This window comes from Maniola hyperantus, chromosome 14 (genome assembly GCF_902806685.2).
Source record: "Maniola hyperantus chromosome 14, iAphHyp1.2, whole genome shotgun sequence".
In the NCBI taxonomy this organism is placed as follows: domain Eukaryota; kingdom Metazoa; phylum Arthropoda; class Insecta; order Lepidoptera; family Nymphalidae; genus Maniola; species Maniola hyperantus.
The window spans coordinates 13,919,359-13,933,232 of NC_048549.1; the positions used below are offsets into that span (position 1 = coordinate 13,919,359).

The 13,874-nt window shown below is 37.3% G+C and overlaps 2 protein-coding genes across 2 annotated transcripts in view; one reads left to right on the forward strand and one right to left on the reverse strand.

Annotated features, from left to right (window-relative positions):
• The window catches only part of Bub3 (mitotic checkpoint protein Bub3), a 374,672-nt gene that overhangs the window by 234,018 nt on the left and 126,780 nt on the right, over nucleotides 1-13,874 (reverse strand). The gene's annotated exons all lie outside the window — the stretch shown is intronic.
• The window catches only part of LOC117988157 (knirps-related protein-like), a 149,244-nt gene that overhangs the window by 99,686 nt on the left and 35,684 nt on the right, over nucleotides 1-13,874 (forward strand). Inside the window, exon 2 of the mRNA XM_034975278.2 lies at nucleotides 13,056-13,133. Coding sequence (XP_034831169.1) covers nucleotides 13,056-13,133 — 78 coding nt within the window. The remainder of the gene's footprint in view (nucleotides 1-13,055; nucleotides 13,134-13,874) is intronic.

Consider the following 13,874-nt stretch of genomic DNA (forward strand, 5'->3'; position numbering starts at 1 on the left):
TTTTTTGCACTCTATTATTGAAAATATCCACAATTACAGTTAGAATCGTAAACATGCATTTATTTTGAAGAAGTATTAATTAAATAAACCTCAATATCAGCAATATAAAAAATAAGATTTCTTTATAACCAGGGTGAATAAATAGAAATCGTTTGCAGAATATAAAGAGTTAATTATTTGTCTACAAAATAAAATTAAAACCATGGTGGCATAACAATTATATTAGGGGGGGGGCCCAAAGCTCCTAAGAAAATGGGCAATCTCTTTTAGATACAAGTTAGTCCTTGACTGCAATCTCACCTGGCCTGTTGCAGTCTAAGATGGAAGCGGGCTAACCTAGAAGGGGTATGGCAGTTTTTATCAAACCCATGCCCCTTTGGTTTCTTCTGCACGGCATCGTACCCGGAACGCTAAATCGCTTGGAGGCACAGCTTTGCCGGTAGGGTGGTAAGTGGTAACTAGCCACGGCCAAAGTCCACCAGACCAGACCAGAAATTTAGAAATTATAAAATTGGAATTTTATAATTTCTAAATTGTAGATGTTCGATTCCTGACCCCTGCCAGGAGTCGAACTCGAGACCTCCCACTAATAAGACCACAGCGCTTACTGTTTCTTTACCAAATATGTGCCCATGGATTACATCCGTGAGGTTTATTAAAAGTCCCGTGGAAACGCTTTGATTTTCCAGGATAAATACCCCGGTTTCCATCTGAGAGATGCAAGCTATCACTATACCTACTAAGTAGGTAGACGATGCCATGACTTCATCCATTAAGTTATTAAACTTTTTTTCTTTCAACCATATTTTTTTTAATGAAAATATTTATCCAATTACCATACAAATTATGCCCGCGTAGAATGGTGCCAAGAATACTGGCTGCATTTCCCCGCTGGACAGCCAGGCTGATCCAGTGAAATGTCTCTTAAAAAAATTTTATCACTTAGAAATTAATTTAAAACTTAAATCCATTCAGTTTTTTAAAATCTCGTGGAAACTCTTTGATTTTTTAGGATAAAAAATAGCCTTTTTTCGTTTCTGGGATACGAGCTACCTTCTGACCTTTCGCCAGTATCAATTAAAATGATGGGCGGTGAAAAGATAATAGACAGATACACTTTCTCATTTATATATTAGTACCTATGGATTTATATGGAATATGGATGGATAATCGTAACTATTGAAATAACATGAAATATGATGGTTATTCAGTTATTGTAAACAATCCCACCATACCTATTTTGCCGCAGCTCGTCACGCGTGCTTTATCGCCCTTCACATCAAGGAGCCATCAATACAAGTTATATAATAGCATCTTCACACTAGCAGACGTCCACGACGTCGCGTGTGGAACTACCTTATATAATTTCAACACTCTACCTACGGTCTTATATTGGTTGTGTTTATGAAAAACAACATAAATCTTAAAATTGCCAAAAAGCTAGCTAGATTTAGATCACCTTAGTACCTCGAAAGATATGGTTGAAAGTTTACTTAAGTAACTACTTAATTTTACAAAATATGTACTTTATTTTTTAACTAGCTTATGCTCGTGACTTCGTCCGCGTGGACTACACAACTAACCCCTAGAGACGTTTCTCCAAATCATTTCTTAGCGAATGTCTACGTCATAATAGCTATCTGCATGCCAAATTTCAGCCCAATCCGTCTAGTGATTTGACCTGTGCGTTGATAGATCAGTCAGTCAGCTTTCCCCTTTATATATTTAGATAATTATATATATTCATAATGGTAATAATGTGCGAATAAGAAGCTTCTTTGCGTTTTCACGCAAAAATCTAAGATTTTAAGTTCGTACTTTGCCATCATAGAAATACCATAATAGTTGAATACCTACAATGTTTAAAATAAACCAACATTTCGTTCATTTATACAAGCTGTAGGAGCTTGAACTATGTCGAATAAATTAAGACACATCCGTCTTTATCGCACTGCAAAAAGTAATAAGATTATTTGCATAATGTGAAACGTATCATCGCGCCAAAAACAAATACAAAATCACGATAACCGCTCATTTATTATCTCGTCAAAAGCCTTCACTTTTTTGAGCAAAAACTCTTTCGAATCGTTTAAGCGACTACGCACACCTGCGGATGACTTGGTTTTATTTTTATTTCGGTGCATTATGATCTCAGTTTTAATAACTTCGGTCAGTGTCATACACGGACGAATTCTCTTCGTTCATGAATTGCCTTCATCATCATCATCATGATCAACCCTTCACCGACTCACTACCTATTCAGAATGAGAAGGGTTTGCCATAGTCCACCACGCTTACCGGAATTCACAGTCAAGATAGGGGCTTCTTTAGGGGACGATTCAAACGACATGTGTTATATTCAACCTTAATGCATTGCATAAAGGTTGAATATGATACATATCGTCTGAATTATATGAATTCCGGTGTTAACCACTTGGCCAGAAGGTACCAATAAAGCCTTGTTGGCCATTTTATATATTGAACTTACACCTTAATTTGAAAGCTTTGGTCTTAAGACATTCTAATCTTCTGTATGCAGATGCTCTCAGTCAGGGTATGTAACCATGAGAGCATAACAAATTATCGCCTATCAAAACGAAATCAAGAGATCGCGGCGCTCCGCAAAGGCGGCATTACAGATTTTATGATGTATTATTATATTCCGATCGGCCTGCTTTTAACGTTTAATCGCATCCTCTATACAGATGATCTCAAGCACTGATGTTATCGTTAAGTTTTACTTTAGCTTTTCACGGCAAAATATGTTACAGAATATTATGGATCTCGTTTAGGTTATCCTTCGCTGAGAGGCTCCCAACTAAACTCAACAGAACTAGAACAATAGAACTTCAATGCACAAGTCCCACAAAATGTCGGCGTGAAATGCACAAGTCCTACAAAATTTTGGCGTAAAATGCAAAAATCTTACAAAATGTCAACGTAAAATGTAGAAATCTCATTAAAAGTCGACAATACCGCTTGGCATCTTCTAGGTAAACGCGTCCCATCTTAGGCCACATCATCACTTCCCATCAGGTGTGATTGTGGTCAAGCGTACACCTGTAATGAATAAAAAAAAAAAAAAAAAGATAGGTACCAGAAGAATTGACCAAGTAGATAATATCTTTTGTAGCTGGTTCCATGCATAGTCTTAGCGGAAGAATGCTTGTAGGAGAATTTCATCTGCTAGGTACGAATTATATCTGAAACCGGTAAGATTGATTTTTTCTGTAAATCATACCAATATTATAATGCAAGTGTGAGAGTTGTTTCTTGTCTTGGTTTGCCCTTCAATCACGCCGCAACAGAGCAACGGATCAACGAGATTGTTGGCATGAATCATCATTATCAGCATCATCAACCGATAGACGTCCACTGCTGGACATAGGTCTCTTGTAGGGACTTCCACATGCCACTTCAGCTTCGCAACCCGTTGAGCTATGTTGGGTACTCTTGTTCTCCTACGGATCTCTTCATTTCTGATTTGATCACGTAGAGAAACTCCAAGCATATATCTCTCTCCATCGCCCGCTGAATGTCTCTGAGCTTTCTTATGAGAACCATAGTTAGCGTACGTTGGCATGAGAGTGATATGGAGAGTGATATTGACTAATTTTCGTCGAAGAAAACCAAAGAATTCTCACGAAACATAAATGCGGTTGAAATCGCGGGCATCATCTAGTTCCTAACAAAAAGTCATAACGTCACATCGAGAGATAACAAATACATTTATTATCTGTGGTTATTCTTTTACCGCCATTACGGATTGGTCGCGCTCACTTGAGGAGACGGTGAGAACTGCATGACACGCTGAACGCCCTTTAACATTTCTTTAGCTCTATATATTTTTCTTTTTGTCCTCGTTAAGTTATTTACTTTTTATCGCGACGTTCTATAATGCGATACGATTCGGCTCATTTTGGTTTTTGTTGAAGCAGTTAGTAGATTAGTATCATCATCAACAACCGATCGCCGACTCACTACTGAGCACGGGTCTCCTTTTTTTTTTATTCAGATAGAAGTTAGCCCTTGACTGCAATATTACCTGGTGGCAAGTGGTGCTGCAGTCAAAGATGGAAGCGGGTTAACCTGGAAGAGCTCATGGCACCCCTTTGGTTTCTTCACGCTATATTAATAATTGCTTAATTTTAAACATGAGTTACTCCAAAAAGTGAGTTAAAGAAAAAACGCAATAGGTAGGTTCCTATAGTGATTTCCATTCTAGAGGCATTTTATCTAAAAAGATTCACCTTTAAGAACATTATGAAATCCTTAATGAGTTGCGTGTCCGGAATCGAACCCCTAACCTTGGTTTTTTCTTTTCAGAGTTTTTCAATCCATTTAAATTTGGTATGTGAAATTTTTTTGACAAACAAAAATTAAATGGTGAACTCTTGTAAGGATTGTAACTCCAAGCAGTTGCAAAATTGCCTACACGCATCCAAAAGACAATATTCCTACCTACTTAGTGCCATAAAACAGTTCAGTGCAAGTGGAACATACTAGTGCCTAATTAAAACCTTTGGTATTCTAAGCAAAAGGCGTCTTCTTTATTAATCGAAGCACGCAAGCGGGCATTTGTAAATACTTGTGCCCTAGAATTTAGATTTTTCAAATCAAGTTTCGCATGCCCTTACGCCGGCGAAATGTCAAGCAGTGCAACAATGGGAATGAGACCTGTAATTGTGGAAGAGCGGCCTACTTGCCTAACGAATAACAATCGGTTCTGTTGGTGTAACAACCATATTGGGAATCGGTGGCTCCATGCTGAGTCAAAGTCTCGGTAGCACTAATCTATCTATGTGTAAATATATAATATGAAAAGCTCTCTCACTGACTATCAACGCATAGCTCAAACTAGTAGACGGATCGGGCTGAAATTTGGCATGCAGATACTTAGCTATTATGACGTAGGCATCCGCTCAGAAAGGATTTTTGAAAATTCAACCCTTAAAGGGGTGAAATAGGGGTTTGAAATGTGTGTAGTCCACGCATTAGTCGCGCTATTTATAATATGGCTAGTGGTTGCTTTTGTTTGATTTTCCTACGTAGGTATAATGGTTTTTGCTGCACAACCTATGGATTGAGTGATTCGGAGTCCAACTGGGAGCTTGTCAGTTTTGAAGTTCATCATACTTTGAGGAATCAATTTATTTCTGCTTAACCGAAAATTCTTATTAGCAAAATCTAATTTGTAAAACTAACAAGCAGGCATCCGAATAAGATGAGTGACTGATTCATGAAGATAATGGTAATGTTTGAATTAAATTGTGATTTGAATAACTGGTATTTTTAAAAACTGGTTTTTTTTGCATTGTTCAAAATTTTCAACGTCCAATTTAAACGAATTCTAATAAGGCAACTGTCATGTCATACGCAAGTTCTAATAAGACATCTATCTCAAACAGATCAAGCTGTATAGATAACTTTCAGTTTCCAATTATATAACAATTTGGTAGAGCACAAGATGAGTGTGGAGCCATTATAGAATAGTTACAGTTGTCCGCAGATCAAGCGTGTGCTCTGATGTCTAGCGGCGGCGGGCGTGTGAAGCGGACCGGCCGGGCCTGTCATTTGCGGCGCCGTTATGTCAGTACCGACCTCCGTGGGAATGTGGGGATCTATGGGAGCAGAGGGAACAACCTTTTTTTAAGGTTCCTTGCATCAAAAGGAAAAAAGTCAAAATCACTTCGTTGTCTGTCTCTCTGTCCGTCTGTCGTGTCTTTCAATAAAACCTGTAGGGTACCTACTTCCCGTTGACCTAGAATTATGAAATTTGGCAGGTAGGTAGGTCTTATAGCACACAAACTATCGTAATATTTGCCCGAACTCAAATCATTCGCCAAATCCAGATAGTAGATGGTAGGACCGTACCATCACAGCTACATAGCAAATAGCAATTAGCAAGAATCAAAATCACAAATCAATAACTGCGCACTTAGGTATTTTTGTGTCCAAAACCTAAAAGGTTTTAAGAATGTTTCCATACAGTACTTCTTATTTAAACGCAATAAAAGATGAGCTCTAATAGCATATTTTTCATTTATTTTAAAGAATATTAGCCAAGTTTATTACGCTGCCTAATATTCACCTTTCTCCTCCAGCTAAGCGTAAATCTTGAGCTAGGAGTAGGTACGACTTAAGTGTGGTGGGGTTTGAAGTACAGGCTACCGTTCATATTGGTCAAAAGTCAAAACCTCTAACTTTACGGAGCTATGTGCGTTTTAAGCAGAGAAAGCAATTAAATATTTTAATATAAGAAAGCAAATAAAAAATATAAATGCTTTAACTGTGAAGGAAAACATCGCGAGGAAACTTACATGCGTGAAAGCTTTTCGTAATGTTCTCAAAGGTGTGTGAAGTCTACCAATCCGCACCTGGCACCACTCATTTTCGGTCGGTCGGTCGGTCTGTCGGTGACAATAAAAAACCTGTAAGTAGGTATAGATAATACAAACGGCTAGGATAAAAATTCTTAAGTATCGCTAAGTGAAATTGCTTTAAAAAAATGCTCGGATAAATAATTATGATCCGTTTCAATTAAAAAAATTATCGCAACCCCAAAAAATCGCGGTCAATGCTCTCGTATCATGTACGATGCGAACTCGCTCCAACGACTCGATCCGTATTCCGATGTATTCGAGCATTTAACTCGATACAGCAGATCGATTCCCTTCGAGTACCACTTAATTAATTTGTCAGTTGCGCTTACATATTTTGAACTTACGCATCACATTTTTTATAAATCTTTCCATTCTAATGTCAACTCTATTTGTTTGTGATTAAAGTGTAGAGTTGATTGGCAAGTGTATTAAGGGGCAGTCGGGCGTATGAACCAAAAACTTATGACATGTCTCGATTTTGGCAAAAAGAACCGCAAGGGCCGTCGCCGACTCGGTCATAATTTATCTCGAATAAAATCTAGACATGCAATTACCATATTAATTACTTAATATTTGCTTGACGGGCAGATTGAAAGCGTTGTTTTGTAATTTATTAAGGTGTGGAGTTTTTTCGGCTAAATTGATAAAGGTGTGAAGGTTTTTAAATTAATCCTGAGGAAACGTCAGAAGTGACAGGACGGGAATGCTAAATGGGTATCACCTATACACGAACTACGCGAAATTATAAATGCGTAGACAGTGTGGCTATGGTATGGCCACGGCTATTTCTGTTAGCTAACTACACAATATTTAAACTAAACGCAGGGAGCATTAAAATAAAATAGCAATACACTTGACCTTCCTCTTACACCTGAGATTTAGAGATTAAGTGAAACAAAATAAACCACAATGAAAATTTGTGGACGTAGATGCAGCTAGCTACCAATTTATATTGATCATTTGATACGCTTCAATTTAATTGGTAAATTGTAGTGAATTCAAAACTATGAAACACATAAACAAGATTTTTTGACCCTTCGTAACTCAAATAAGAATAAAAAAATTAAAAAAAAACCGTGAGAAAAGCGAGCGTGAACATTTTATTGAACCGTGAAAAAATATTATTACAAAAATTTTAAAAAAAACTTGAAAAGAAAAAAAACCCCTTTTGATATAGGTAGCAATATTTTTTTACAACTCTGTGTCCACTTCTGTAGGTACCTACCTAGTTGTTATATTAAAATTCTGTGCCTACAACGAACAAAATACGTATATCGCAAACCCATATCGCACGGAACATAACGAGCCGCTCAAAATATTAAAATACAGCAGGCGATATCATAAAACCGACAAATCATTGGGACATCGTGCGTTACCAACTTACCAAGCCGCACGCTGCACTACATTACTTCAATATTATTTCTCCACTACTATTTTAAACCTTATGGCAATTATATAAAGTTCTTATTGTGAAGCAGGACTTTATTATTTGTCGCTACAATTTTAAACCTTATGACTGTAAAGATAAGGTTATGTTTGTGTAGGGAAACTTGGGAGGCTGTATTGGGGATCGTGTTCGATCTAATTTAGAGCGGGCGGCGTGATGAGCGGGGCGATAAGCGCAGAGGACCCCGTGCTGGGTGATTTACTCGATGCGCCTGCGCAGGATGCGTATTTACTAAGAGACTAGGCGTTTATCGGAGTTTGGTTTATGTTAAATTTGGATTCCAAAAAATATTTTAAAATCAAGCCAATACTGAAAATAAAACAATTGGTAAATCTTTTTTAATTAAGTACCTACCTACAAATTATTAAATTAGTAAATTATTTTTTTATTATTGTTGTTTTTTTTATAAAATCATATTACAGTGTAATAGTAACATAAACAACATTATTATTATTTAAAGTGTCCGTCTGTAACCTTTTCAAGCTCTACTGCTACTGCTAATCATGGCATCAGGTGGTAAAAGAATAAACATAGTTCACTGTCGTACCTGAGATAATTATTTTTATGTAGGTAAGTACTTATTACGTACCTCTTGGAAAGGCCTATGTCCAGCAGTGGACGCAAACAGGCTGATGGATTGGATTGGAAGTATTTATTATCAAAAGAAAATTTAAAAAAAATACAAAAATTTAAAAACATTATTTTTCTTACAGTTGACTTAATACATAACATTTTTTGTACGTGGCAGCATTTTTTATATATCTATTGAATTTTTAGCTACTTTCTTGCTTTAAAACTTAAAACGTAGGTACCTAATATATTAACTGCCGCACTCAGAGTCGTTTTATCGTTACTTAAGTTTAGTTAAAACGAGACAGAGCTATATCTCTCACATACATCTGTCTCGTTTTAACTCAATCTTAAGTAACGATTAGCGACTCTGAGTGCGGCTGTAAGTCCCACAGATTTCGTTCCCACGAAATTCCCACATAAAATAATATTCCGTTGTTTGAAAATACGCGTTTAGGACGCGGGAACGTCTCCGCGCACCTGTTGCGCTTACTAACATCAGCGATGTCAGCGCTTATACATAACAATATAGACTGGACAGTCCATTGTTTCAAGCACTACAGCGGTATAACTATCAATTTTATATCCTTTAAATTACTAAATTAAACACGCGATTATAGTTTCTAATTCTTTGTTTTTAGGACGTAAATTGCGTGGTAGGTTTTTAAACAATGGGTCGTCCGTATGATCTGATGGTTGTACGGGTTAAGATAAAGGATGAGTTTGTAGGTTTGTCGAGTTAACTGTGATAGGTTTTGTTCTGTGGAACTCTTGGTCGTTCGCATGCCGTGGTTTATCTATGGCTTTACCGGCTACAATGTTACATGTGTATTGTGTAATCGTATACTGAATTCTATGGAATTCCTAAACACTGAGATTGCTTTGGTGAATGTTTTTTGTAGTCTTGATATTGCTAGAGAGTAGAGACAAAGCGCTAGGAAGCTAAAATTCCTCGTTGACAAAGGGCATTCTTCAAATCACTCGAATATAAGTTCCGCAAATTACTTATGCGCGTGGCCGCCATTTTAGAGACGTCAGCACTAGACTGAAGTTGCGAGCTGATGGTATATTTTTATTTCGGCTGACGCCAAAATGACATCATTTCGATGTTAATGAGAATTGTATCTGATTTAAAAAAAAAAAATTAGAAATATGACGACCTCCCTGGCGCAGTGGTAAGCACTGTGGTCTTATTAGTGGGTGCTTTGGGTTCGATTCCTGGCAGGGGTTCGGAATTTTATAATTTCTAAATTTCTGGTCTAGTCCGGTGGGAGGCTTCGGCCGTGGCTAGTTACCACCCTACCGGCAAAGCCGTGTCTCGAAGCGATTTGGCGTTCCGGTACGATGCCGTGTAGAAACCAAAAGGGCATGGATTTTATAAGAACTGCCATATCTCTTCCAGGTTAGCCCGCTTCTATCTTAGATTGCATCATCACTTACCACCAGGTGAGAATCAGTCAAGGGCTAATTTGTATCTGAATATAAAAGTTTAAAAAAATTTTTTACAAAAAAAATAAAAACCGACTTCGTTACACAAACACTAAAAATTGAAAAATAATTTAATTTATTACCGAATATATTATGTATACAAGAGTTAATATAGTTCCATATTAATACTTTTTGGTGCCGGTGCCAATTAGCTTTAGCTGCGCGAATCGTCTAGACTTCATATTTTTATGGGACTCCACAATGGCACCTCATTGGCACCGACCCCAAAAAATATTATTATGGAACTATATTAACTCTTGTATACATAATATATTCGGTAATAAATTAAATTATTTTTCAATTTTTAGTGTTTGTGTAACGAAGTCGGTTTTTATTTTTTTTGTAAAAATTTTTTATTTCACAATTTTTAGTGGCTCCATGGAATTATGCTATGACTGGTTAAAAATCTACTGTTTACTAAGCTATTACACTGATCGCGAGCAATTTACTCTTATCCGTTGAGGAGTTCCAGTATCTATCTTCGAAGATGTTCATCAGATCTTCACCAAATTGAAATGGGACCAACTTTGAAGTATACCCTTTCAAACAAAAAAAGAATTTTCAAAATCGGTCCAGGCGTTTTCGAGTAATCGGGGAACATACATAAAAAAAAAAAATAAAAAAAAAGATTCCGACGAATTGAGAACCTCCTCCTTTTTTTGAAGTCGGTTAAAAATACATAGGTACGGCTTTCAGTAGGTAGTTAACATGTTCGTGATGTTTTGATTCCGTGCCTCTTCCGCGCCTCGTACGCCTCGTGTTGGCATAAATCATCCCTAAGCCTTCCAGACAATTACTTTAAATTCAGAAGCTCGTTACACTCAAGTTAACGAGCTATAAAGTAATAACAATATTATTAAATTAAGTTATAATAAAGTAATAAGCACTTAATATTAACAATACATACCTACAAACTCATTACATTAAATACTTGCCCTGCCGGTTTGAGACTTCGTTCATAACTTTTAATGACACCAAGTTATCCTGTAATTTAATGACCAAAATATAAAGTTTTGTTTGAACGATTAGTGTAATTTAATAACCAAATAAAGTTTTATTTAAACGGTCAGTTTTTAATGTTATTTATTTATGATAAGGTTTAAACCAACTAACTCATACCATATTACAGTTATTATCTATACCTACTACATTATTTTTAAATACCACAACAAAATCTGCTCGGTAAGAATTCGATACTTGGACCTGAAAATTCTTATGATGTCTAATTAAAAAGCTGTGGTGTACCTACAGGTACCTATTTCGATTCTATAATCTAAGATCTGTAACTCTATTTTATTTCAATGCTTACATTATTTACGAAACCCCTATAAACTAACGATTATATTTTTTTCAATAATTAAAACTATTGAATTTGCACTATAACATTAATTTTAACCAGAATACCTATAGGTATTTCAGAACACATTTAAAATATAGATATAGATCGCAAAAGTCACTTTTTGGGCAAAGCCAGTGGACAAAGCGATTTCTTGAATTGTACCATCCACCTATTGAAACAAAAAGGTTTTTATGATTTTTTAAACCGTGCAGTCTATGCCATGTTGCAAAGTTAAATAGTCAACAAACTTACAGCACACGTAAGTAAAAGTAGGTACGAATTATATCGATCTATTAAACATTTCCAATTAAGTATAACAACGACGCAATTCTATTACAACGCTCAACCAATAACATGCGCCACGATCCTTAAAATTAACTAAGTACTATAAAATATAGTTCGTTTCGTTGCTTGGTATGAAAAATTGTACGTCTGTACCCGTAGTACAAGATTTTACGTCTCACCAAACGAAACCAAATTCGAGAGTCGAAATACTTCCGCGTTACAGTAAAATGGACCTAAACAGCCTTGAATTGAAGTCAAATATTCAATGCCACTGATTTTAATTTCGCAATGTTTCCGCTTGGAGCGCTGGCTGTAGAAGTGTGGACAAACTTGAGCTTTAAAACAAGGCAGTTAAGATCCAGTTTACTGTAACGCGGAAGTATTTCGACTCTCGAATTTGGTTTAGTTTGGTGAGACGTAAAATCTTGTACTACGGGTACAGAAACGACGATAAGAGAGTACTTTTAGTTTACCCTCACACCTTAGGATACATCTTCACTTGCCAGCAGGTTTGGTTGTAACCTTACATTCTATGAATTAAAAAAAACAATGAACATACATTAAACTGTGAAACTCACAACCCTTCCATGACTGGTCGCGTAAAATTAACTGGTAGGTAAATGAGCGCTCGGTAAATAACGCGTCACGGCGTATTAACGACGAATTGGGTTTGAGACGGATCCAATATTACAGAAACGACGATAAGAGAAACAATTTGCTCGCCGAGATATCGCTACATTGTAATTAAAATCCGTCTTGAAAAATTAGATTTCCGTACTGGTAAGCGTTCCTTTCTTATTCGACGGCTTTTAGTGATTTCGATTTTTAAATAATTCCTCATTTTGGATGTTATTCTTCAGGTAAAGGTTTAATATAGCCCTCTGGCCTCTTCATAGTTAGCTGTGCGACTGAATTTGTGGGTCAGCGCATCAGCAAGATGGCAGCGTGTATCTGTCTCACTTTTTTGCGAATGTGTAAGAGAGACAATTGTGCCAAGTTTGGGTCCTTACATTTTTCCTTGATAGTCTACTCGATTTCAAGTATGCTCATATACCAGTACAAAGTGGCAGTCAGAAAATATAGACTGCCACTGACCTGAGGAATGTATAATGTTACGGGTAAGGTTGGAAGTTGGAATAAATTTAGGTTTACCCGGGTTTACTTAGTATTACCCAATTAGACATTTCTTGGGTAATGTCCAAATAATAATGAAAAATAAGTTTTAATTCGGAGTTTACCCACTCATTTACTAACTCACACATATTACACACATTGAGGATTGTTGTACAGAAATCTTATGAATACAGTTCTTGCAATTCATCGAAGACGAGTGAACTTTACTTGTGGTTACGTTACGTGGTATACATGGACAATGTGTAAGTTATCGGACCAATCAGTCGCGAGCAAGCTTACTTATACCGATACGACAAACACAAGCATGAGCTTGTCTTCGTGAAACGTGGCTGATGATAAAGAAGATTGAGCTAAATGTTAAAATATATGTTTGAACAACAATAAAACACGTGTTGTTTGCTTGTTCCAGATGAATCAAAAGTGCAAAGTATGTGGCGAGCCAGCGGCGGGATTCCACTTCGGCGCCTTCACGTGCGAGGGCTGCAAGGTAAATATGTCACTAATATTTGAAAAACGAGCAGACCTGTTGGTAGGGGAGCCCAAGAGGGGATTTTGGGATTTACTGGAGCGCGTCAGATTAAGACAAGGCATGTTAATTAGGAGCCAAGGAGGAGGAGAACCAAGGGCGCTGACATAGCCTAAACTATTAGCAAGCTGAAGTGGCAGTGGGCAGGTCATGCCTGTCGTAGAGGCGATGGCCGTTGGAGCCGGAAAGTCCTTGAGTGGAGACCGCGTTTAAGCAAGCGTAGTGTGGGACGCCCTCCAGCACGATGGACCGACGATATAAAGAGGCTGGCGGGAAGTGGCTGGATGAGGAAGGCTGAGGACCAGGTGTGGTGGCGCTCTTTAGGGAAGGCCTATGTCCAACAGTGGACGTCCACAGGCTGATGATGATGATGATGATGATGATGTTAATTAGATGCAGAAAAGTGTGCATTTCATCGATCTGACAATTTGAGGGACCTAAGGAAATGGGAGAGTCACAAAGTTTCAAACATCGGCCATGACTTTTGGTTGCGTCCAAATCGTCAGTTTTTTGAATAGGAGCTACTTGAGCATTCACTTAACATCCCTTCTCAATATATGACGCGCTCGAAAAATATTTTTGGGTCTATTTTCTTTTTTCTATTCTTTTTTTTTAAATTCATAGACTCTCGCTTGTCTGCAATAAGACCTGGTGGGAAGGGATAATGCAGCCTAAGATGGAGCGCCCCCTTTTACACCTTCG